General features: G+C 36.5%; 1 protein-coding gene across 1 annotated transcript in view; it reads left to right on the forward strand.

Annotated features, from left to right (window-relative positions):
• The first annotated feature begins 14,577 nt into the window (after positions 1–14,577).
• RNF128 (ring finger protein 128) overlaps positions 14,578–23,239 on the forward strand; it is a 96,901-nt gene continuing 88,239 nt past the window's right edge. Inside the window, exon 1 of the mRNA XM_032757415.1 lies at positions 14,578–14,983. Coding sequence (XP_032613306.1) covers positions 14,578–14,983 — 406 coding nt within the window. The remainder of the gene's footprint in view (positions 14,984–23,239) is intronic.

Below are 23,239 nucleotides of genomic sequence, written 5' to 3' on the forward strand. Positions count from 1 at the left end.
CTCGTGTTACAGTTTTGAATGAATTATTAAAGAAGTTAAAATGCAACAACTTTTTGGTCTCCTGTCTCATTTTGAATGAATTTCATGTGTTTCCTTCATATTTTTGGCCTAAATATATACTTACTAAATGAGCCAAGATGATTCTTCCATATGGGTTTAAAGACTGTTGTCAAAACAAATTTGAACTATATTAGCTTTTTGAAAAATTATATGCACATTTTCAGCGAAAATCAAGCAATATCCCTAAAAGAACTCAAGTACCTCTGATGTTATTCTAAGGTTATTGTACCTGACTTCTAGTAGCTTGAGACCTAGAAGTTGCCCCTAACAAGGTTTTAATATCTATTTTGTAGATGGGGAACTGAAAGAGAAAAAGACTAAATGACTTAATGTAAATTAGTAAAGACAATTTAATGGTAAGGTCAAGCTTATATTCCAAAGTCTATTTCTTTAAACTCTAATTCGAGCAAAAAGTAAAATGTTTGAGGCTGGGTGTGGTGGTTCACGCCTGTAATCCCAGCACTTTGGGAGGCCAAGATGAGTGGATTGCTTAAGCTTAAGAGCTCGAGACCAGCCTGGGCAACATCGTAAGACCCCTGCATCTAAAAAAATAGAAAAAGTAAAATGTTTAAATAATAATACAATTTCTATTAGTATATTAGATCACTACACAATAAATTCTATGCCTTGGGGCTCATGAAATAATGAGCTAAATTATTGCAGCTTATATTCAAATCTTCAAGTGTCCACTCTATGCCTAGCACTGGGCTAGCACTAGGAACACAATACAATACAAACAAAAATAAACAAGGCCCCTATTCTCATGGAACTTAAAAGTCTCATGGAGGAGAAACGCATCCAAATAATTGCACAAACAAGTGAGACAAATATGTCAATGGAAACATGTGATTTATATTAGAGCTTTTTAACAAAGTGGGGGGCACTAGGAAAGTTTTTCCTGAGGAAGTGAACTTGAGGTATAAAGGACATGCAGCAAAAGGTGTGTTTGAGAATTGAATAAGGACTGATATGGCTGGAGTACAGAAAGTGAGATACAAGATGAGACAGGCAAATAGACAAGGGCTCTTACAGACTATACCGTCTTATAGGCTATGGCAAAGACTTTAGAAGTTTGTATCTTTAAAGCACTGGGAAGCCATTGAAAGATTTGTGACCAGTATATGCCATGATTCAATTCCTGTTTTAGAATGGTCACTGTCTGCTGGAAGAAGAGCGGATTACAAGGAGATTGGCAGAGACTGCTATAATGGATTTACCCTAATACCTGTTCTCTTCTTCTATAGTAATAGATCTCCCAATATTTATCTGGGAACAAAGCTACCTAGAATAAAGAATACCTTGCTCTGCTTCCTTTGTAGCTAAGTAGGCCATATGACCAAGTCCTGACCAATGGGAGTGAGCATATGTGATATGTACAATTTTGGAACCATTCCCTCAAAGGTTAAGAGGGAATGTTTTATTTCTGTCCACCCCCCACTTCCTGCTAGCTATAAAGTGAGCATAGTCGTGAGACATTGTAGATCACTCAGAGAAGAGCAACACCCTAGGGATGGCGGAGCAACCAGCTATTAGGAGCCGAGGTCCCTGTCATTATGGAGCTGCCATGCCAGCTTTGTACACTGCTTACCACAGTTTTGGCTGTTACATGAGACAAAATTAAACTTCTGTTTTCTTTAAGTCACTATTATTTTGAGTATCTGAACAGAAGTTAAACCTGTATTCTACAAATGTAGGAGGCAAAGGTGAAAGCAAAGAGACCAGCTAGGTAACAAATAATATTGAGATAGGTAGATATATTCAATATAAATTTTAAAGGTAACATTAAAATGCAGATTTTGTTACAGTTAAAATATAGATTTTTAAATGTAATAAGTACTTTCAGGTACTTAATATTAAGTACAAGTAGTTGAAAAGGTCTAGTGATGTTAAATTTTGACAGCAATATATAGTAGTGGTTCTAAAACTTAGCTTCATATTGGTATCACCTAGAAAGCTTCATAATTACTGTGCCTGAGATGCACCTCTAATTGGGGTGTGGCCTGGGCACTGGAGTAGTTAAAAGGTCCCCAGGTGATTTTAATGTGCAAATAACTTTGCAAATCATTGGTATATAGTACTGTTTCAAGCATTTGTTAGTTTTATTAGAGCTCAAGCATCACACAGTGCTTTAAACTCACCTCCTATTTAGGCTCTGTAATTTCATGTACTCTTAATGCAGCTTTATTATGAATTGTGCTGCTGGGAAGGAAAACATTAGAAATTGGTAATTTGTAAACAACTTTTTCACAGAGCTCTAGTGTGTTTCATTTGGAAAAGACCTTATAGATAAACCCTAGTCTAACCTTGTTTATTGTGCAAATGAAGTAAAGGGCCCAGAGAAATTTTTATTTTCCCAAGGATATGATACTAGTTATTGCAGAGTTGGCACTTGTGGAAAGTTTTGGGTTGTGAGATGCTCCATAAATGTTCAGAGTACCACTTAAAGTAAAAGTAAACATCAAACATTTATAGATTGGAAGTTGAGGCACAATGAGTTTAAAATGAAATGGCAGCAACTTATTTGTCAAAACCAGAACTAGATCCAGTTACTATACATCATGTAGAAGTTGTATGATCTAAAGTTCTTAAACTTGAAAGTGCATAGAAATTACCTGGAGAGCTTATTTAAAAGCAAGTTCCTAGGTTTCCCCTCAGATTTTGATTCAAGATGATGGAGGGTGGGACCCAAGAACCTTCATTTTAGTAAGCTTCCAAGGGATCCTAATGTAGGTGTTCCACAGATAAACTAAAAACACTGAATAAGCACTTAGACCATTCACCTTCCAGCACATTATCTTAAGAGTTAAAAAAAAAAAGAAAGAAAATTGTATTGATGGGTATTTATTATTTTAGGACTAATTCTACTCAACTGCAAATTTTTAAAAACAATTTAAAATTGTATTTGAAAGTTATGACTCTCTCTGAAAACCATAAAAGGAAAATGTAAAAGCACTTATGTGCATTATATATGACGATGGTGACCATAACGTCATGTACTTCAGGTGGAATCAGAGCAAGATGGTCAAAAAGAAGACTCCACCAATTATACGCACAACAGTAACACAAAATTGAACAACTATCCACACAAAAACACCTTTATAGGAACCAAAAATCAGGCGAGTGATCACAATACCTGGTTTTAACATATTAAGGAAGGAGGCACTGAAGAGGGTAGAAAAGACAATCTTGAATTGCCTACACCACCCATCCACCAGCAGCAACCACGTGGTGTGGACAGAGAATCTGTGTGCATGGGGGGAGGGAGAGTGCAGTGATTGTGGGACTTTGCGTCGGAACTCAGTGCTGCCCTGACACAGAAGAAAGCAACACAGGGCAGAATTCAGCCAGTGCTCACAGAGGGAGCATTTAGAACAGCCCTAGCCAGGGGGACTCCTCCATCCCAGTGGTAGGAACCTGAGTTCCAGCAAGCCCCACCACCACAGGCTGAAGTTCTCTGGGGTCCTAAATAAATGAAAGGCAGTCTACGCCACAAGGACTGCAATTCCTGGGCAAGCAACAGTGCTGTGCAGGGCTCACAGGCAGTGAGACACTGGGTAAGGCAGCCAAGGGAGTGCTTGCATCACCTCTCCCCCAACCTTAGGCAGTGCAGCTTACAGCTCCAGGAGAGACTCCTTCCTTCTGCTTAAGGAGAGGAGAGGGGAGAATAAAGAGGACTTTGTCTTGCAACTTGGATACTAGTTCAGTCAAAGTAGGATAAGGCACCGGGCAGAGTGCTGAGGCTTCCATTCCATGTCTCAGCTACCAGATGACATTTCTAGACACACCCTGGGCCAGAGGATAGCCTGCTGCCTAGAAGGGAAAGACACTGTGCTAGCAGGATTTATCACCTGCTGACTAAAGAGGCCTTGGGTCCTGAATAATCAGCAGTGATAGCCAGGCAGTACTCACTGTGGGCCATTGGTGAGACTCAGAGACATGCTGGCTTCAGGTGTGACCCAGCACATTCCCAGCTGTGGTGGCTACAGGGATAGATTCTTTCTGCTTGAAGAAAGGAGAGGGAAGAGTAAACGGACTTTGTCTTGCAGCTTGGGCACCAGCTCAGCCACATTGGGGTAGAGCACCAAGCAGGCTTCTAGAGTTCCTGATACCAGGCCTTTGCTCCTGGACAGTATTTCTGGACCTTCCCTGGGCCAGAGGGGAGCCAGTGCCCTTAAGGGAGAGACCCAGACCTGGAAGCATTCACCACAGGCTGACAGAAGAGCCCTTGGCCATTAAACATCAGGGATAGCCAGGCAGTACTTGCCACAGCCTGGGGTGGTGATGGCCACAGGAAAAAAACTCCTCCACTGGAGAAAAGTGGAGGAAAGGGTAAAAAAGATTTGGTCTTGCAACTTGGGTACCACATCAGCTTCAGTAGAATACAGTACCAGGTAGATTCCTAAGGTCCCAACCCCAGCCCTTGGCTCCTGGATAGCATCTCCCAGGATTGGGTGAGGAACTTGCCACCCTGAAGGGAAGGACATAAGCCTGGTTGCATTTGCCACTTGTTAATTGTAAAGCAATAGGGGCTTGAGTAAACATAGGTGGTCGCCAGGAATGGTCACCATGGGTCTTGGGCAAAACCCAGTGCTGTTTGCTTCAGATCCGACCCAGCACATTTCCAATGGTGGTAGGAACAGGGGTACTTGTATCAACCCTCACTCAGCTCCAGGAAGTTCAGCACAGAGAGAGAGATTCTGTTTGTTTGGGGCAAAGTAAGGGAAGACAACAAGAGTCTCTGCCTGGTAATCCAGGGAATTCTTTTAGATCTTACCCAAGACCACCAAGGCAGTAACTCTGTGTGTCTACAAGAGACACAGAATTACTGGGTTTGGAGTGCCCCCTAATGAAGATATGGCTGCAGGGATCAAAGACTTAGACCACAATACCTAAGTCCCTTTAAAGACTTGGCAAGCTTCCTTAAGCAGGATGGGTACAAACAAGCCCAGACAGTGAAGACTACAGTAAGTACCTATCCCTTCAATTTCCAAAGTCCACAAGCATCAACGCCATCCAAGCAAACGTGACCTCACCAAATGAACTAAACAAGGCACCATTGACCAATCCTGAAGAGACAGAGATACGTGATATTTCAGGCAAAGAAGTCAAATGAGCTGTTTTGAGGAAGCTCAACGAAATTCAAAGTAACATGGAGAAGGATTTCAGAATCCTATCAGATAAATTTAACAAAGAGATTGAAATAATTTTAAAAGAAGCTGAAATTCTGGAGCTGAAAAATGCAAATGACATACTGAAGGATGCATCAGAGTCTCTCAACAACAACAAAAAGATCAAGCAGAAGAAAGAATTAGTGAGCTTGAAGACAGCCTATTTGAAAATACAAAGAGAGAATAAAAGAAAAAAAGAATTAAAAAGAGTGAAACACACCTACAAGATCTAGAAAATAGCATCAGAAGGACAAATCTAAGAGTTATAGGTCTTAAAAAGGAAGTAGGGAGATCAGGGTAGAAAGTTTATTCAGAGGAATAATAATAGAGAACTTCCCAAACCTAGAGAAAGATAGGAATATTCAAGTACAAGAAAGTTATACAACACCAACCAGATTTAACCCAAAGAAGACTACCTCAATGCATTAAGTAATAAATTTCCAAAGGTCAAGGATAAAGAAAGGATCCTACAAGCAGTAAGAGAAAATAAACAACTAACATACCAAGGAGCTCCAATATGCCTGGCAGCAAACTTTTCAGTGGAAACCTTACAGGCCAGGAGAGAGTAGCATGACATATTTAAAGTATTGAAGGAAAGAAGCTTTCATCCTAGAATAGACTATCCAGATAAAATATTCTTAAAACAGGAAGGAGAAATACTTTCCCAGACAAACAGAAGCTGAGGGACTTCATCGACACCAGACCTGTCCTATGAAAAATGCTACAGGGAGTTCTTCAATCCGAAAGAAAAGGATGTTAATGAGTCATAAGAAATCATCTGAAGAGACAAAACTCACTGGTAATAGTACACAGAAAAACACAAAATATTATAACACTGTATTTGTGGTATCTAAACTACATATATCTTGAGTAGAAAGACTAAGAGATGAACCTATCAAAAATAAAAACTACAACAACTTTTCAAGAAATAGATAGTATAATAAAATATAAATAGAAAAAACAAAAAGTTAAAACATGGGAGTATGAAGTTAAAGTACAGAGTTTTATTAGTTTTCTCTTTGCTTGTTTGTTTGTTTATTTATGCAATCAGTGTTAGGTAGTTATCAGTTTAAAATAATCAGTTATAAAATATTATTTGCAAGCCTAGTGGCAACCTCAAATTTAAAAACCTACAACAAATACACAAAAAATAAAAATCAAGAAATCATAACACCAGAGAAAATCACCTTTACTAAAGGGAAGACAACAATGAAGGAAAGAAGGAAGAGAAGATCACAAAACAACCAGAAAACAAATAACTAAGTGTCGAGAGTAAGCCCTTACTTATCAATAATAAGATTGAATATAAATGAACTGAACTTTCCAATCAAGAGATAGACAATGGCTGAATGGATGAAACAAAAAACAAGACCCGACTATCTGCTATCTATGAAAAACACACTTTACCTCTAAAGACACATATAGACTGAAAATAAAGGGATAGAAAAAGATATTCCCTGCCAAAGGAAACCAAAAAAGAGCAGGAGTAGCTATTCTTACATTAGACAAAATATATTTCAAGACAAAAATTATAAGAAGAGACAGAGATCATTACATAATGATAAAGGGGTCAATTCAGCAAGAGGATATAACAATTGTAAATATATATGCACCCAACACTAGAGTATCTAGATATATAAAATAAATATTATTAGAGCTAAAGACAGAGAGACCTCAAAAAAAAAAATTGCTGGAGGCTTCAACACCCTACATTCAGCATTAGACAGATCTTCCAGACAGAAAATCAACAAAGAAACATTGAACTTAATCTGCACTATAGACCAAATGGACCTAATAGATACTTACAAGACATTTCATCCAGTGGCTGCAGAATACACATTCTTCTCCTCACCACGTGGATCGTTCTCAATGATAGACCATATATTAGTCCACAAAACAAGTTTTTAAAATTCAAAAAATAATGAAATTATATCAAATATATGTTCTGCCCACAATGGAATAAAACTAGATATCAATAGCAAGAGGAATTTTTGAAACTATACAATCATATAGAAATTAAATAATATGCTCCTGAGTGACCCATGGGTCAATGAAGAAACTGAGAACAAAACTAAAAAATGTATTGAAACAAATGATAATGGAAATACAACATATCAAAATGTATCATATACAGCAAAAGCAGTGCTAAGAGGAAAGTTTATAGTAGTAAGCACCTACATTTTAAAAGTAGAAAAACTTCCAATAAACAACCTAACAATACATCTTAAAGAACCAGAAAAGCAAGAGCAAACAAAATCTGAAATTGGTACAGAAAAGTAATAAAGATCAGAGCAGAAATAAATGAAACTGAAATTTACAAAAATACAAAACATCAGTGAAACAAAAACCCATTATTTTCAAAAGATAAATAAAATTGACAAACCTTTAGCTAAACTAGCTAAGAAAAAAAGAAAGAAGATACAAATAAATAAAATCAGAGGTGAAAAAGGAAACATTTCAACTGATACTACAGAAATTTGAAGGATCATTTAAGGCTGCTATGAGCAACTATATGCCAATAAATTGGAAAACCTAGAAGAAATTGATAAATTCCTAGACTCATACAACCTTCCAAGATTGAACCATGAAGAAATCCAAAACCTGAACAGGCCAATAACAAGTAACAAGACCTAAGCCATAATAAAAATTCTCCCAGTAAAGGAAAACAGGAGACCAAATGGTTTCGCTGCTGAGTTCTACCAAATATTTAAGAAGAACTAACACCAATTCTACTCAAACTATTCCATAAAAGAGAGAAGGAGGGAATACTTCCAAACTCCTATGAGGCCAGTATTAACTTGATACCAAAACCAGAAAAAGATAAATCAACAAAAAGAAAACACAGGCCAATATCCCTGATATACATTAATGCAAAAATCCTCAACAAAATACTAGCAAACCAAATTCAACAACACATTAAAAAGTTCACTCATCATGACTAAGAGGGATTTATCCCAAGGATGCAAGGATGGCTCAACATACAAAAGTCAATCAATGTGATACATCATATCAACAGAATAAAGGACAAAAACCATATGATCATTTCAATTGATGCTGAAAAACATTATGATAAAGTTCAACATCCCTTCATGATAAAAACCCTCAAAGAACTGAGTATAGAAAGAACATACCTCAACACAATAAAAGCTATATATAACAGACCCATTGCAAGTATCATGTTGAATGGGGAAAAACTGAAAGTATTTCCTCTAAGATCTGGAACATGACAAGGATGCCCACTTTCACCACTATTATTCAACATTGTACTGAGAATCCTACCTAGAGCAATCAGACAAGAGAAGGAAATAAAGGGCATTTAAATTGGCAAGGAAATGTCAAATTATCCTTCTTTGCTGATGATATGATCTTGTAGTAGGAAAATCTGAAGATTCCACCAAAAACTATTAGAACAGATAAATAAATTCAGTAACGTTGCAGGATACAAAATCAACATTAAGAAAGTTAGTAGCATTTCTATATGCTGATAGCAAACAATCTGAAAAGGAGACCAAAAAATTTATTCCACTTACCAAAGCCAAAAACAAAATAAAATACAGAGGAGTAAACTTAATCAAAGAAATAAAATACCTCTAAAATGAAAACTATAAAACATTGACTCAAGAAATTGAAGAGGCCAAAAAAAATGAAAAGATAGTCCATGTCTATGGATTGGAAGAACCAATATTGTTAAAATGTCCACAATACCCAAAGCGATCTATGGAATTCAACACAATCCCTACTAAAATACCAATGACATTCTTCACAAAGAGAAAATGAAAATTCCTAATATTTATATAAAACCCCCAAAGATTCAGAATAGCCAAAGTGATCCTGAACAAAAAGAACAAAACTGGTGGAATCACATTACCTGACTTCAAATTGTACTACACAGCTATAGTAACCAGAACAGCATGGCACTGGTATGAAAACAGACACAGAGACCAAAGGAACAGAATAGAGAAACCAGAAATAAATCCATACATCTAAAGTGAACTCATTTTCAACAAATATGCCAAGAACATACATTGGGGAATGGACAGTATCTTCAATAAATGGTGATGGGAAAACTGGATATCCATACACAGAGGAATAAAACTAGACCCTATCTCTCACCATATACAAAAATCAAATCAAAATCAATTAAAGACTTAAATCTAAGACTTCAAACTCTGAAACTACTACAAGAAAACATTGGGGAAACTCTCCAGGTCATTGGATGGGGCAAAGATTTCTTGAGTAATACTCTACAAGCTCAGGCAATCAAATCAAAAATGGACAAATGAGTTCACATCAAGTTAAAAAGCTTCTGCACAGCAAAGGAAACAATCAACAAAGTGAAGAGACGATTCACAAAATGGGAGAAAATATTTGCAAACTATTCATCTATAAACTAGGGATTAATAACCAAAATATATAAGGAACACAAGCAACTTACAGGGCAAAATCTAATAATCCAATCAAAATGGGCAAAATATCTGGTAAAAGATTTCTCAAAAGAAGACATACGAATGGCAAACAGATTCACGAAAATGTACTCAACATCATTGATCATCAGAGAAATGCAAATCAAAACTACAATGAGATTTCATCTTACCCCAGTTAAAATGGCTTTTATCCAAAAGACAGGCAATAATTAATACTGATGAGGATGTGGAGAAAAGAAAACCCTCATATAATGTTGGTGGAAATGTAAACTAGTACAATTACTATAGAGAACAGTTTGGAGGTTCCTCAAAAAACTAAAATAGAACTGCCATAAGATCCAGCAATCCCACTGTTAGGTCTATATACAAAAGAAAGGAACTTAACATATCGAAGATATATCTATATCCCTATGTTTATTGCAGCACTATTCACAATAACCATGATTTGGAATCAACTTAAGCGTCCATCAACAGACGAATGAATAAAGAAAATGTGGTACATATACATAATAGAGCACTATTTGGCCATAAAAAAAGAGTAAGATTCTGTCATTTGCAGCAACATAGGTAGAACTGGAGATCATCGTGTTAAGTGAAATAAGCCAGGAACAGAAAGACAAACTTTGCATGTTCTCACTTATTTGTGGAAGATAAAAATTAAAACAATTGAATTCATGGATATAGAAAGATAAAGGTTGGTTACAAGGCCTGCAAGAGTAGTGCAGAGGGAAGAAGCAGGGATGGTTGTTGGGTACAAAAATATAGTTAGACAGAATGAATAAGATCTAGTATTTGATAGCACAACAGAGGAACAATTTGTTGTATATTTACAAATAACCAGAAGAGTATAATTGGATTGTGTATAACACAAAGTGAAGATAAATGCTTGAGGTGATGGATATCCCATTTTCCCTGATGTGATTTTTACAGATTGCATGCCTGTATTCAAATATCTCATGTTCCCCATGAATATATGCACCTACCCACACACACAAATTTTTTTTTCAAGTTTAAGTTATGTACTTCAACCTGCAGTGCAGTGTAACATAATAGCTTAGGAATGTTCTCTTAGTACACCAACACTGGCACAAGATGTTATGGGAAAGTTGTCATTGTTTAAAATTTATTTTATTTGTATTTTTTAAATATATATAGAGAGAGATGGGGTTTTGTCTTGTTGCCCAGGCTGGTCTCAAACTCCTGAGCTCAAGCAATCCGCCAGCCTCAGCCTCCCAAAGTGCTGGGATTACAGGCATGAGCCACTGCACCCAACAAAGTTGTCCTTTTTTCAGAACTTAATGATTTAACTTGTGCAAAAATATGTCAAGATTTGAAACTAGTATGTTCAGATTATTTAACAGGGAGCCAGTGGTAAAGGCCTGGGTGTGCCTTCCTACCTTTCTCCTTGTTTGTGCATACAATTACACTTCTTTTTAAAGATACAAAGAAGGCTTAGTTTTATTACCAAAAGAAAGCCATAGTATGCATATTATTCTTTAATTTGCTTTGCTTTCCATGGGTATAAGATCTTTAATAACATGTAATAAAATACCTTTGGGGCATTTGCTACAAATATTTCCCCAATGCATCACTGCCCATTTAAAATAGTTTAACATTGTTGAGTGGGCAAATGTTCCACTTTAATTTTTTCCACTGATATGACAGTCTTTACCCTTTCACAAGGTTTAATAAATACCCAGGTCTGTGTCTGCTGGTTTTAAAAAATTCCTAATTTTTCAAAAAACATTATTACTTAATCCAACTGTAATTTATTTTGGTGTTTTGTGAGGAGGAAATGAGGAGCAAACTGATTATTTTCCTTCTTTAACTGACTAGCCAATTGTCCCATCACCGTTTATTGAATGGTGCCTTCTTGGGTTGTTTTGTTTTGTCTTGTTTTGTTTTTTGAGACAGAGTCACTCTGTCACCCAGGCTGAAGTGCAGTGGTGCAATCTCAGCTCACTGCAGCCTCGACCTCCCAGGCTCAAGCAATCCTCCTGCCTCAGACTCCCGAGTAGCTGGGACCACAGATGCACACCACCACACCAACTATTTTTTTTTTTGGTAGAGATGGGGTTTCACCATGTTGCCCAGGGTGGTCTCAAACTCCAGGGCTCAAGCAATCTGCCTGCCTCCGCCTCCCAAAATGCTGAGATTACAGGCATGAGCCAACTTGCCTGGCCTTTTTGTATTTTTTATTGATAGATTATAGTTGTGCATATTTATGGGGTACATGTAAAATTTGACACATGCAATGTATATTGATAAAATCAGGGTAATTGGGATATCCATCACCTCAAACATTTATCTTTTCTTTATGTTGGGATCATTACAATTCTTCTCTTCTAGCTGTTTTGAAATATGCCATACACTGTTGCTAACTATATTCACCCTTCTGTACTATCGAATACTAGAACTTCCTCCTTCTAGCTAACTGTATTCTAGTACCCATTAACCAACTTCTCTTCATCCCTCCGTCCTCCTTCCCTTCCCAGCCTCTGGTAACTACCTTGGAGACACGGGAGGAGGAATGAGGCAGGAGAGCTTTTCCTTAGTGTATATTTATCCTGAATTGTTTCCTGAATACCTAAAATGTGTTAAGATTTTTTAAATGTTCAAAACTTCAACCTATTAAATCCACTGAAAAAATCTGTTAGGATATAATCTTAAACACAGAAAAAGTTATTATAACAAAATGATAATAGCAAAAGTATTATTTAAAATTTTGACCAAACAAACAAAAATGGAATGACTAAGTAAACCGAGGTATTTCCATTAATGGAATACCATTTATCCAACAAAGCATTGTCTACAAAGATTATAAGATAAAATATATAATGACTGAGATATTAAATGAAAAACTAATTTAAAAATATATAAATATGATCATGTAACTAAGAAAAAATCCCTACACAAAATAATGAAAAGAAATTTTAAGATAACCAAAGATATATTATTTTTTAAAATTTGACTTCTAATGGATTTAGGTAACTTCTCACTAATCTGCTTTTAAATTTTCTCATGAGAAGGTTTTTTAAGGAGTAATTTAATAACTGGCAGAAAAGGATAGATCGAATTTCTGGGATTTTACTAATTATTTAAATGGTGAATGTTGATGTTGAATTTATCACAAAAGACTGTCCATCAGCAATCTCTAAGCTAATGGTTTTGACAACATTTATAATAACAATAATAACATTTCTGTTTTTAGTCTGATAGTTTTCTCTGGTGAATACAGGCTTTATTGTGATCTTAAAAACACATCAAAATGATAGGGCTAGTAGCAAAATAATGAACCATTTGTGTTTACTCTTAAATTGACCATAAGCTAATACACAAGACCTTTAATCTTTTCAGTTCAATTATATGAATTATTAGGTTGTTACTAGGTGTATGATGCTAGTAGTACCAGGTACTATGGGAGGGTATGCTAATGAGTAATTGGCAGCTATGATATGATAGCAAGGTTCATATTTGCTGGGATTTATTCGGCAGGTTCTGCTGCTGATTCCCTGAACTCCTTCCCTCTGCTGGGTGGTGTGAACTGTTAATTCTCACCTGCAGGGTCCACTCCAACACTGATATTTCAGACGTTAAAAAGCAGACAAGAAGTAGGGAGAAGAAACAGCTTCATTGACCATCTCCATCAACAACGTCTCCTATTTTTTTATTTTAGGTTGTCCTGTCCCCTTGACTCTAGTAAACCTTCCTGATTCCAGATTACCTGACTTGGACCTTGGACTACCATTGTGCCTACCTTCCTTTTGACCTGGTGGCTTTTTGCTTCCCTGGCAGCCTGATGCCTGTTTGTCTAGTTTGCTAACTCTTGGCCCAGTCAGACTCCTGATATCTCTGTTTGTCTTGTTCGTTCATCTATTCCTTCACCAGCCCTTGGCACACATTGCAATCTCCCCATCCCAGCAATTTTCACAGACCAGTTGACCCTGTAGCGTATGTGTCCTAATGCTGTTAGTGTCCAGTGTGCTCCTGAATAAAAATAGAGCTTGAACTAAAGGAAGCAATGAAATAAATAAAGTTGTCTATACATCTGGGAGAACTAAAAATTTAAAACTGTAAATGTTAAAAATTAAACCTTAACCTTTTTTAGAGTATAACACATGGGGCACAAAAATTAATGGAATGCAGCAACTCACAGGTATCAATCAACAAATATTTGAGTGCCTGCCATGGGCAAGGCACTATACTTGAAAGGAAAGGAATTCTAGCTACTGAAATATGTTTGTTTTCCAACGAATAAACAAGGTAACAGAGGATATCCCTTGGGGAGCCTGCTAAGAAAACACACACACACACACACACACACACACATACACAGAGAGAGAGAGAGAAATTAGAAGAGAAAAAAGCAGTAAAATTCATTCTACTAATGCCATAGTAATTAAACTTATGGATCTTAACTTACTCCCAGCTGAACTGGTTGATAGCATATTTCAGCAGGGCTTGGAAAACCAGTTTAGTGTTTTAGATATTCTGAGAGAGGTAACGTTCAGCCTTGTCACGTGGGATTCCCCAGAGTCCAGTTCCTCATTCCAATACACTCCATGTTTATGAAAGTGCATTAGCTGGAACAGTAAGAAGAAAAAAAAATGTACTGCAGGAAGTCATCCAATCCTAATAAGTTGACATGTAGAATAAAGTTGATGGTGTTATTTATTACTAAGGTAGTCGTGGTTAAGGGTTACCTGTGTGCACAGTTGGAGGAGGGGCAAGCAAAGGGAAATGTAGATAACTAAAGTGAAATAGAGCTGATGTATCCAGAGGTTATGTTGCTAGAGGTGAGATCAGTTACCTACGTGCAGCTGAAATTTCAAACTTCTGTTCAGCAGGGACGTGAGTGGACAGTGGTGACTGGTAGTTGGAAATATCAGCAAACATCTTAAATTTTATGTTCAAATGAATAAGCAATGAACCAGGAGAATAGGTCCGGTTTTTTTTGGCTTCTTGTAATTTTTGCCTTTTTACTTAAAATTACAGCATCTTTTTCAATGAACGCCTATGTGACTGTGACTTATTACAATGAAACCAGCAACTACACTGCAATAGAGACATGTCAATGTGGTGTTTATGGATTAGCTTCACCAATGGCTAATGCTACGGGAGTGGTAGGCATCCCTAAGAACAATAACTACCAAGCTTGTGACCACAACACTGAGTTTAGTAATACTAAGAAGCCCTGGATTGCACTGATAGAAAGAGGTAATTGTACATTTTCAGAAAAAATTCAAACAGCGGGCAGAAGAAATGCTGATGCTGTTGTGATTTACAATGCTCCAGAGACTGGCAATCAGACGATACAGATGGCAAATTTTGGTAAGTAATAATTGATTCACAAAGAGAGTTAATGTCTGTTTATCTTAGAATGGTATTTCCATCTAGAACTGCTCTAGGATCTGGCAACAAGGTTGTAAAATAATTTTACTTTAAATTTTCTTGCCTGGCACGACTTGTAATTACTTTATTATTATTTAATATTTTTAATTAATTTGTTCCAAAGACAGTAGCAATTCATGAAGTGATTCCTATTTTCTTTCATGTTTTCTTAGCAATATAAGTTTCCTCAGTGGGCATTATATCGTGAATTGCTTTTTAATAAACTGTGCCTTTACCTCTAAACATTAAAAAATTTAATTTCATTATTAATTTGCACTTCTCAGTTTGATTTATTTTCTCCTGCAAAAGGGATTGTATGTTTCCAAGTTTGTGAAACCGCAAAACAGTTTCATTATGCTTAAATAACAGCATATTATAAGTGTGTAAAATGTTATAGAAATGATAACTTGACTCTACTGTATGCTTGTAAGATTTGAATCTTTTTGCGGGACTGATACAAACGAAACTACTCTGCAAAAAAATGATGTTATCCATTGAAAAGTGTATGGCAGAAATAGGATAACACTGTAATTCACAAAGAAAATAAAGGTTTCCCTTAGAAATATTTACTAATGGCTTCTTACCTAAAACTTAAAGTATAATGATAATAAAATAAAATAAAGAGTTGGGGAGTAGTCTGGAAACAACAATGTGGGAGTGAAGAGACTCCTATTCCTTCAAATATGTGGGGTACAAACAGATGAGCTGCCTTTACTGAAAATATCTGAAGGAGAAGTCGTGTCCTGATGATAAGATTGGTTTTGGTTGAGTCAGGAAGCACAGGGAACCCACAGTGAAGAGAAGATGAGGAAAGTATACAAGTTAAACATCTGTCATGTAACCAGAGATCTAGAAGACACATGGAAACTTTTAGGAGAGGAGAAGTAGAAGAAGAAAGTAATGAGCAGTACAGAGAGAGGAGCACAGAAGTGAATAGCAAACAAATTAGCTTCCATCTGGGGCACTAGCTAAGGATGGAATGAATGTGATACCAGGTGGCAATAATGTAAAGATTTGAAACAAAATTCTGGAGTAAATTTGTCTCAGGCAAGTATGGTATTTGGTCTATCAATGTAAAGGGCTGACATTGTATATAAAATGTAAGAGCATTATTCACAAGGGAGCAGCCACTCTTGAAGGAACTGGCAAGGGCAGAGCTGAACAGATTAGAGATGAAAATGTGAATAAATTTAATAAATTTAAATCACAAGGGTTTGTTCCTAGAGTTATGATTGTAGATCACAGGGATGGAGAAGCATGTCAATGTTTGGGCAGGGAGATAGGGTACAGTGGAGGGTAACAGGTGCTAAATGACCTGAATATAAAACTAACCTGCCCTAGGGTTCCAACTGGAACTGCTTTATAGTCTTAATCCAGGTACAAGTTGGTCCTTGACTTGAGTGTCACCTGGGTATCTGGAGGATGTTGCATAAAAATAGGAAATCATTATAAAAAACAAGCACATGAAAAATTATTTGGGGCCATTTTAATAAATCAAATGGCTGGAAAATTATCTGTTTGTTATGATTAATGCTAATTACCTATCTGCATTGAGGAGATTAGGATTTTAGTAAAAACTGGTAGAAACTTAGTCAAGGCCTTAGGATGTCAAAATTGCAATCATTAAATGCTGGATACTCTGCATTCCAGAATTGAATTAAATCCAATCGACATTTACCTACGTATATTTTTAGCTTTTAAATGGAAATGTAAATTGAGTTATTTTCCTCAAAGCAGTCAATTCAGCAGAGGAAGAGAAGTGTACAATCAGTCAAATAGGATGTTTGATATTGTTTTAGCTCTAAAAATGTCAGCATGGACCGAATAACCATTTTTCAGAAATAATTTTTCAACTGATTTTTTTAGCCTCATATAGGATGCAGCCAGCATCTAAATGCTCAGTTAACTTATGTATAGCAAGATTAGCTGCAGTCGGAGGCCACAGTGGTTACATCTGAGAAATGTAGTACCATTTCAACCATACACACAGGCAAATGCTCTTAGAAAATTAGTTTTTTCAAAAAGCCAGGATATGCAAAATGACCATATTTACCAAAGGGCTTTGTGAGGACTCCTTGGAACAGAACTCAGAGAGAGGTGGGTAAATCACATATTGGTTAAAAGAAGGTGTGTGATTTGATTGTTTCACAAGGAATGCATCTTTCTCACCTGAAAGCTGCTGTCCATTACCTCAATAAGGGCAGCTTAAAGAAGGCCTACAGAGAAATACTAGGGCTCTAACCTGATGCATTACCTCATGATACCTCCACGGCCTGGAAGACCAAGGGGTGAAGAGAAACCCTAGGGTATGAACCCCTGGGTTGCTATTCATTCTTGTTTACTTGTCCATAGCCTTGGCCAATGGTAGCTTTGCAGTGTGGCTAGGAGGAAATCTCTTAGGGAGAGCAAGTTCTGGCTGACAATTGGATTTTCTAACTTGGGAATAAAAGAAGGCAAAACTGTGATTTTTGTAAATCTAAAAATCAGGGGTTTACTTATTCACTCAACAAATGTTTACTGAGGGCCAACTATTTGTCCTCCCAAGTTTTACATTTCATAGTTCTATCTCTGAACCTTCAAGCATGCATGGCTTCTACCAGAAGCAGTGAGAGGTAGTAGTGATTCAAGGCACGGGCTTTGTAGGGGGATAGACCTGGGTTTGAATCCCAGATCTACTGTTTGTTTTCTAACTGTGTGATCTTGGTCTAGTTACTTAAACACTCTGAATTTCAGTCTTCTTATCTCAGTCATCTCATCTGTAAAATGCGAATACTAGCAATACTACTTTAAAAGGCGAAAGGTGTATAGGATCTGAAAAGAAATAAAGAGTATGTGGTACTATTTTATATAGGGTGATTGCAAGGATTAAATTAGATAATGCATATAAAGAAGGCACTTTGCGCAATGTCTATGCTATAGTAGACAGTAAAAACTACGGTAGTAGCAAGATGATGCTCATGAAGTCGTCCTTATTTTCAGTTCATTCTCCCTCTTCTTCACCTATCTATGTCTCTTTCTCACTTTAAACTCTTGGGCAAAAATGTTTGTCCTACAAGAAGTCTTTTTTGGCTAACAGTTTATCCTGATATTTCCTTTACTTGGCACCTATTCAAAATTTACATACATAGTTCGGGTCATGCTAATTTTGCCTTTTTGCCTATTTTTATGTATTCTTATGTATTCATTTGTATAATTCCTGAATTCCTAATTATCATAGACTAATAGATTCATAGCTTAAACATTAAAAAATATATAATTTCCATGTACTTCAAAAATCCCTTAAACTAAAACCCTGTCCAGTGGTCATTCACTTACTACTTGAGCACTGTCAGGGACAGAGAGTTCATCATCTCACAAGGCATTTCAGTTCATTGCTGAACAGCTCAAGTTTTTAGAAAGTTATTGTTCAAACTATGCCAAAATGTGCCTTCCTCTAACTTTCACACATTTTTCCTTCCTGAGCAATATAGGACATATTTTAAGTTGTCTTCTACTTACTTTATATCATCCAGTCAATTCCCAATCAGTGGTATTGACATGTTGGCTTTTTTCTTAACTAATGTTAGAATTTCAATGTTTTTACCACTAAAATAATTATAAATAAATTTTTTTTTAAATTTTCTCTTGGTGGGATGGGAGATACTCCATCTACTTTTAGAGGATGACTTTACTTTTGTGTCTTGGAGAAGGATTTGGGGGCCAGTCACCTGTGCGATGTGTGGTTTTTTAGATCTCAGGAGTCCCCCTCCCCAACAATATTCTCCTCCCTATTAACATGCTGTCTAAAATTTCATCCTTCATTAAAACAGCATTCCTTCGGGTTTTAAAAGCTATAGGGTCTTTGAGTCCTTGTTAAAAAGGCAAATGGTCCCAGGAAAAAAAAAATACCAACTGAAAAGTACTACTGATAACTTAGCAGGGATTAATTCATTGATGGCAACCTGAGTGTAAAATAGCAGACTGATCGAGGTGTGATCTGGAAGCAGTACAAGACTGACGGAGATCCAGGGACTTTGTTTCATTCATCTCAGTATAGCACAGTGACTGATTCATATCAGGCCCTCATTGATGAATGAATAAATGAGAGTATGAAAATAAATGAATGAGGCTAGAAAAGTGAGCATCTATCCCCCCAGTCAAATATTTCCTACTTCGTAATCTTATCTAGAACCATTTAAGTGTGATAACACCAGAAAGATTGGGGTTCCTCGGCTTAATGACACCATGCTGACTCTTAACAGAGTGTTCTTTTAATCTCTGTCTGCTCTCCCCACAGCTATTTGATGTCTCATCTTTAGCTGGCAATTGGAGACATGACTTCTTTGTTAGGCTGTTTCTATATAAAGCTCTGGCAGTAGGAACTGCCTAGGTTACCAACAGTGATTCACACAGCTACATAAAGTGCTTACACCCACACAGGGGTATGGAGTGAAGGAACCAGATTCCACTTCAGATCTTGTTTCACTGCACGATATTGTGGAATTAGTTAACATTACTCTCCACTTATCTACATAAGCTATTGTAGATGTAGTGATCTCCATCATGCCATGTGAATTTGAGTAGAGTATTAAAAACCTCATTAATTCTTGCCAGTGTTTAAGTTTAAAATGTGGGGTTAGCACTTAGAGGAGTGACGAGATTATTAAGTGCCTTCAGAGAAAGAAACTCTTTTAAGTAGTATATAGAAGCAACTGTTTCCTGCAAACAATCTTTGCCTATTCAGTAAAGCAGATCCAGCAGTGCTTCTTTTTGGCATCATTTTAGTAGCAATTCATTTGTGTTATTATATTACTTGAAAATAATAGAGCTGCATTTTATATTTTTAAAAAACTTTAAGAGGAAGGCCTACCTGACAGCAGTTTTCTTAACAATGGAAGGATATATTTAAAAATACATAAAATGCCTGTTTTAAGGCTATATAGTAATGTAATCAAAGCTAATGAAATATAGAAATCTGCTTCAAAGAACAATGTGATTTGAATTAATACTTCAGTTGCTTTTATGCAAATAAATACTTCCTAAAGCACTAGAAAATTATGGGGTCTTTTTTTGTACAAGGTTCCTAGTGCAGAACTTATATACAGTATGAATTTCCTTTATCATGGAATGAGTGCTAACCATTCTCCAAAACAATAAAATATTACTATATTCTATAATTCCAATTATGGAACTTGCCTACTTCAAGCAAGTTTTATTAGTATAGTTTCACTCTATTTGCAAAATAATTTCATAATGAAAGTAGGCTTCTATTTCCTTTATTTTGTATGCTCAGACTGTATTTCTGACAATGAAAAAAGTTATATTTAACAGAATATCCCCATTGCTCATTTGTGAATATTGTTCAAATTATTGGATATCCTATTAATACTTCTCTGAAGAAATAGATGTCCACAGCCCATTAATCCTTAATCTATAAATACATAAAATGTTAGCAAAGTGATAAAACTTGTCTCATTCAAGCAATAATGCATTATGAATCTTCTACTTTAGGCTTTCATTTCACTGAACTGTGCCATTTAAATGTAATTACATTTTCATAATATGAAGCTATGGTGGTTTGTGTTGTTTTATATTTATTTGGAACATTTTTAACTGTTATAACTTCTTTTTTTCTTTTTTAGATGGAGTTTTGCTCTTGTTGCCTAGGCTAGAGTGCAACGTCCCGATCTCGGCTCACCACAACCTCTGCCTCCCGGGCTCAAGCGATTCTCCTGCCTCAGCCTCCCGAGTAGCTGGGATTACAGGAAGATGCCACCACACCCAACTAATTCTGTATTTTTAGTAGAAACGGGGTTTCTCCATGTTGGTCAGGCTGATCTCGAACTCCCGACCTCAGGTGATCCCACCACCTCGGCCTCTCAAAGTGCTGGGATTACAGGTGTGAGCCACTGTGCCCAGCCTGTTTTAACTTCTTATGGGAATATTTTTATTTCCCTACAGTAAGATCTTGGAGATAGTCTATATTTTTTTTGAAAGGCTTCCTCAATCACATATCCTATTTGTACTTTAGGGAAAGAAAATATTACTCAGAATAGAAGGGTAATTTAAGACTTTTACCTTCAGCCAAATAAAATGGCAAAAATGAACAAACACTCCAATGTTCTAAATTTACTTTCATATAAATTTTAAATACTGCATAAATTGTGTTCTGATTCCTGAGAAGCTAAACAGTAAAGTACCATGTTCTACTGAACTATGAAAAAAATAGATAATCTCAATTCCTTTAATATGGTTGTTTTCCTGACCCTGAGTCAGTTTCACCCTTGTCTTTGATATACCACTAGAATTTGTTATGAACAGAAGGAAAGCAGTGAAGATATACACAACAAAAGGCGAATTTCTAGTCCTCCAAGCACTACTTTTGCACCTGCTATTATATATTATGTTAAAATGGTATAAGCAATTATGGATAATATATTAGGAAACTCAGAGAACTACAGTTTATTGAAGATATTGACTTAAATGAGTCAGAAGAATTTTCAGTTTGATAAAATTAAAACCTTTTGGAGTTTCAGGGATACGAAAAGCTGATCTGGCTGGGCACTGTGAATCATGCCTGTAATCCCAGCACTTTGGGAGGCTGAGGCGGGCAGATCACTTGAGGTCAGGGGTTTGAGACCAGCCTAGCCAACAAGGTGAAACCCTGTCTCTACTAAAATACAAAAATTAGCAGGGCATGGTGGCAGGCACCTGTAATCCCATCTACTGGGGGGGCTGAGGCAGGAGAATTGCTTGAACCCAGGAGGCAGAGGTTGCAGTGAGCCAAGATGGTGCCACTGCACTCCAGCCTGGACGAGAGTCTGTCAAAAAAAAAAAAAAAAAATGCTGATCTGGGTGCCTTAGGGAGAAATTCACAAAGAAAATAGCCAACTATATTCTGGCCAATTTTATTTAGAAATAATAGTCTCTCTAGGTTTAGTCTAGTTTCATGATTTGCCTCTTCTGAAGCTATAAGCAGAAATATGTGGTCAACTAAAATGTGATTTATATGTGTACAACATATGCAGCTGAACTGTGCACAACCCCATTTGACTGTGAAGGAAGTTGGTGGGAAAATACTTGTTGAATATTTGCTACTTTACCACACAGGATGTTGAAAAATATTTTGATCCACAGCAAATATAAAAACAATTTTGGCTAAAAAAAATCACTGAATCTAATTCCTCATTTTCTAAACACCCACTTAATTTATAGGAAGATGTGCTTATTTATAGGAGCCAGCCTCTCTCCCCACCTACTCACCGCCTAGCCCCATGGGAGTGGAGGGTTGGAATGGAAATGCACTTTTGCAAACCCTGCAAAAATCTGAAATTAGTATGCACCCCTTCACAGATATCCTCTTGTGGATGGTAGAATTATTTAGTTGGTTTACATATTTATGGAGCAATCACCAGACAGTAAGATCATTTTGCTTCATAAAACACAGGAAAATTCCTAAGCACATAACAAAGTTTTCATTTATTTGGATCTCGACGGTTTTTTAAATCTTCCTTTTGAAACTAGCTAAGTGAGCCAGACTTATCCATACCAGAAAAACCTGTGAATATGTATTTAGGATTTATTTATTGCATATCATAGTTAGAGTGGAATTCCTTTTCTCAACCCACTGTACAACAGATGACACAGCATTTTTTTGTTCCAACCTTATAAAAGAAAGGCCCAACAGAGGGCATGTTGAGCATTTTTATGGCTAATTCAAACACTTCAGTACTTGTCTCAAGCACATTTTATTTTGGTTTATTTTTCCATATTTTTTAAATTTTGTTTTATTTTAAGTTCCGGGATACATGTGCAGGACATGCAGGTTTGGGTAACTTGTTATACTGACATCTGAAATCAAATTTCCAATGTCTTCTGACACCATGTGGCAACTGCTTCAATTATGAGAACACCAAGACACTCAGCCAAGGTCAACCAAATAGATTTAAATAAAACAAAAATCAATCTAATTGATTATTTTAAAACTAAGCATCTTGAAGATGGGAATAAATTCCCAGAATGAATAAGATCAGTAAGTTCATAGAATCTCTTTAGTGGCTACATGCTCATGGGAGTAAGGTGACATACAGAATACAAATATGCTAAGTTTTGCCATTAATTTAATTACCTGCATGTGGCTAGCCCACTGGTGGTGGTTAAATCTCAGGCTAACTTTCTTTGATCACTCAACATGCTTCAGAGTCACCTCTTTATAGG

This window comes from Hylobates moloch, unplaced genomic scaffold, assembly GCF_009828535.3.
Source record: "Hylobates moloch isolate HMO894 unplaced genomic scaffold, HMol_V3 SCAFFOLD_7, whole genome shotgun sequence".
Taxonomy (NCBI): Eukaryota; Metazoa; Chordata; class Mammalia; order Primates; family Hylobatidae; genus Hylobates; species Hylobates moloch.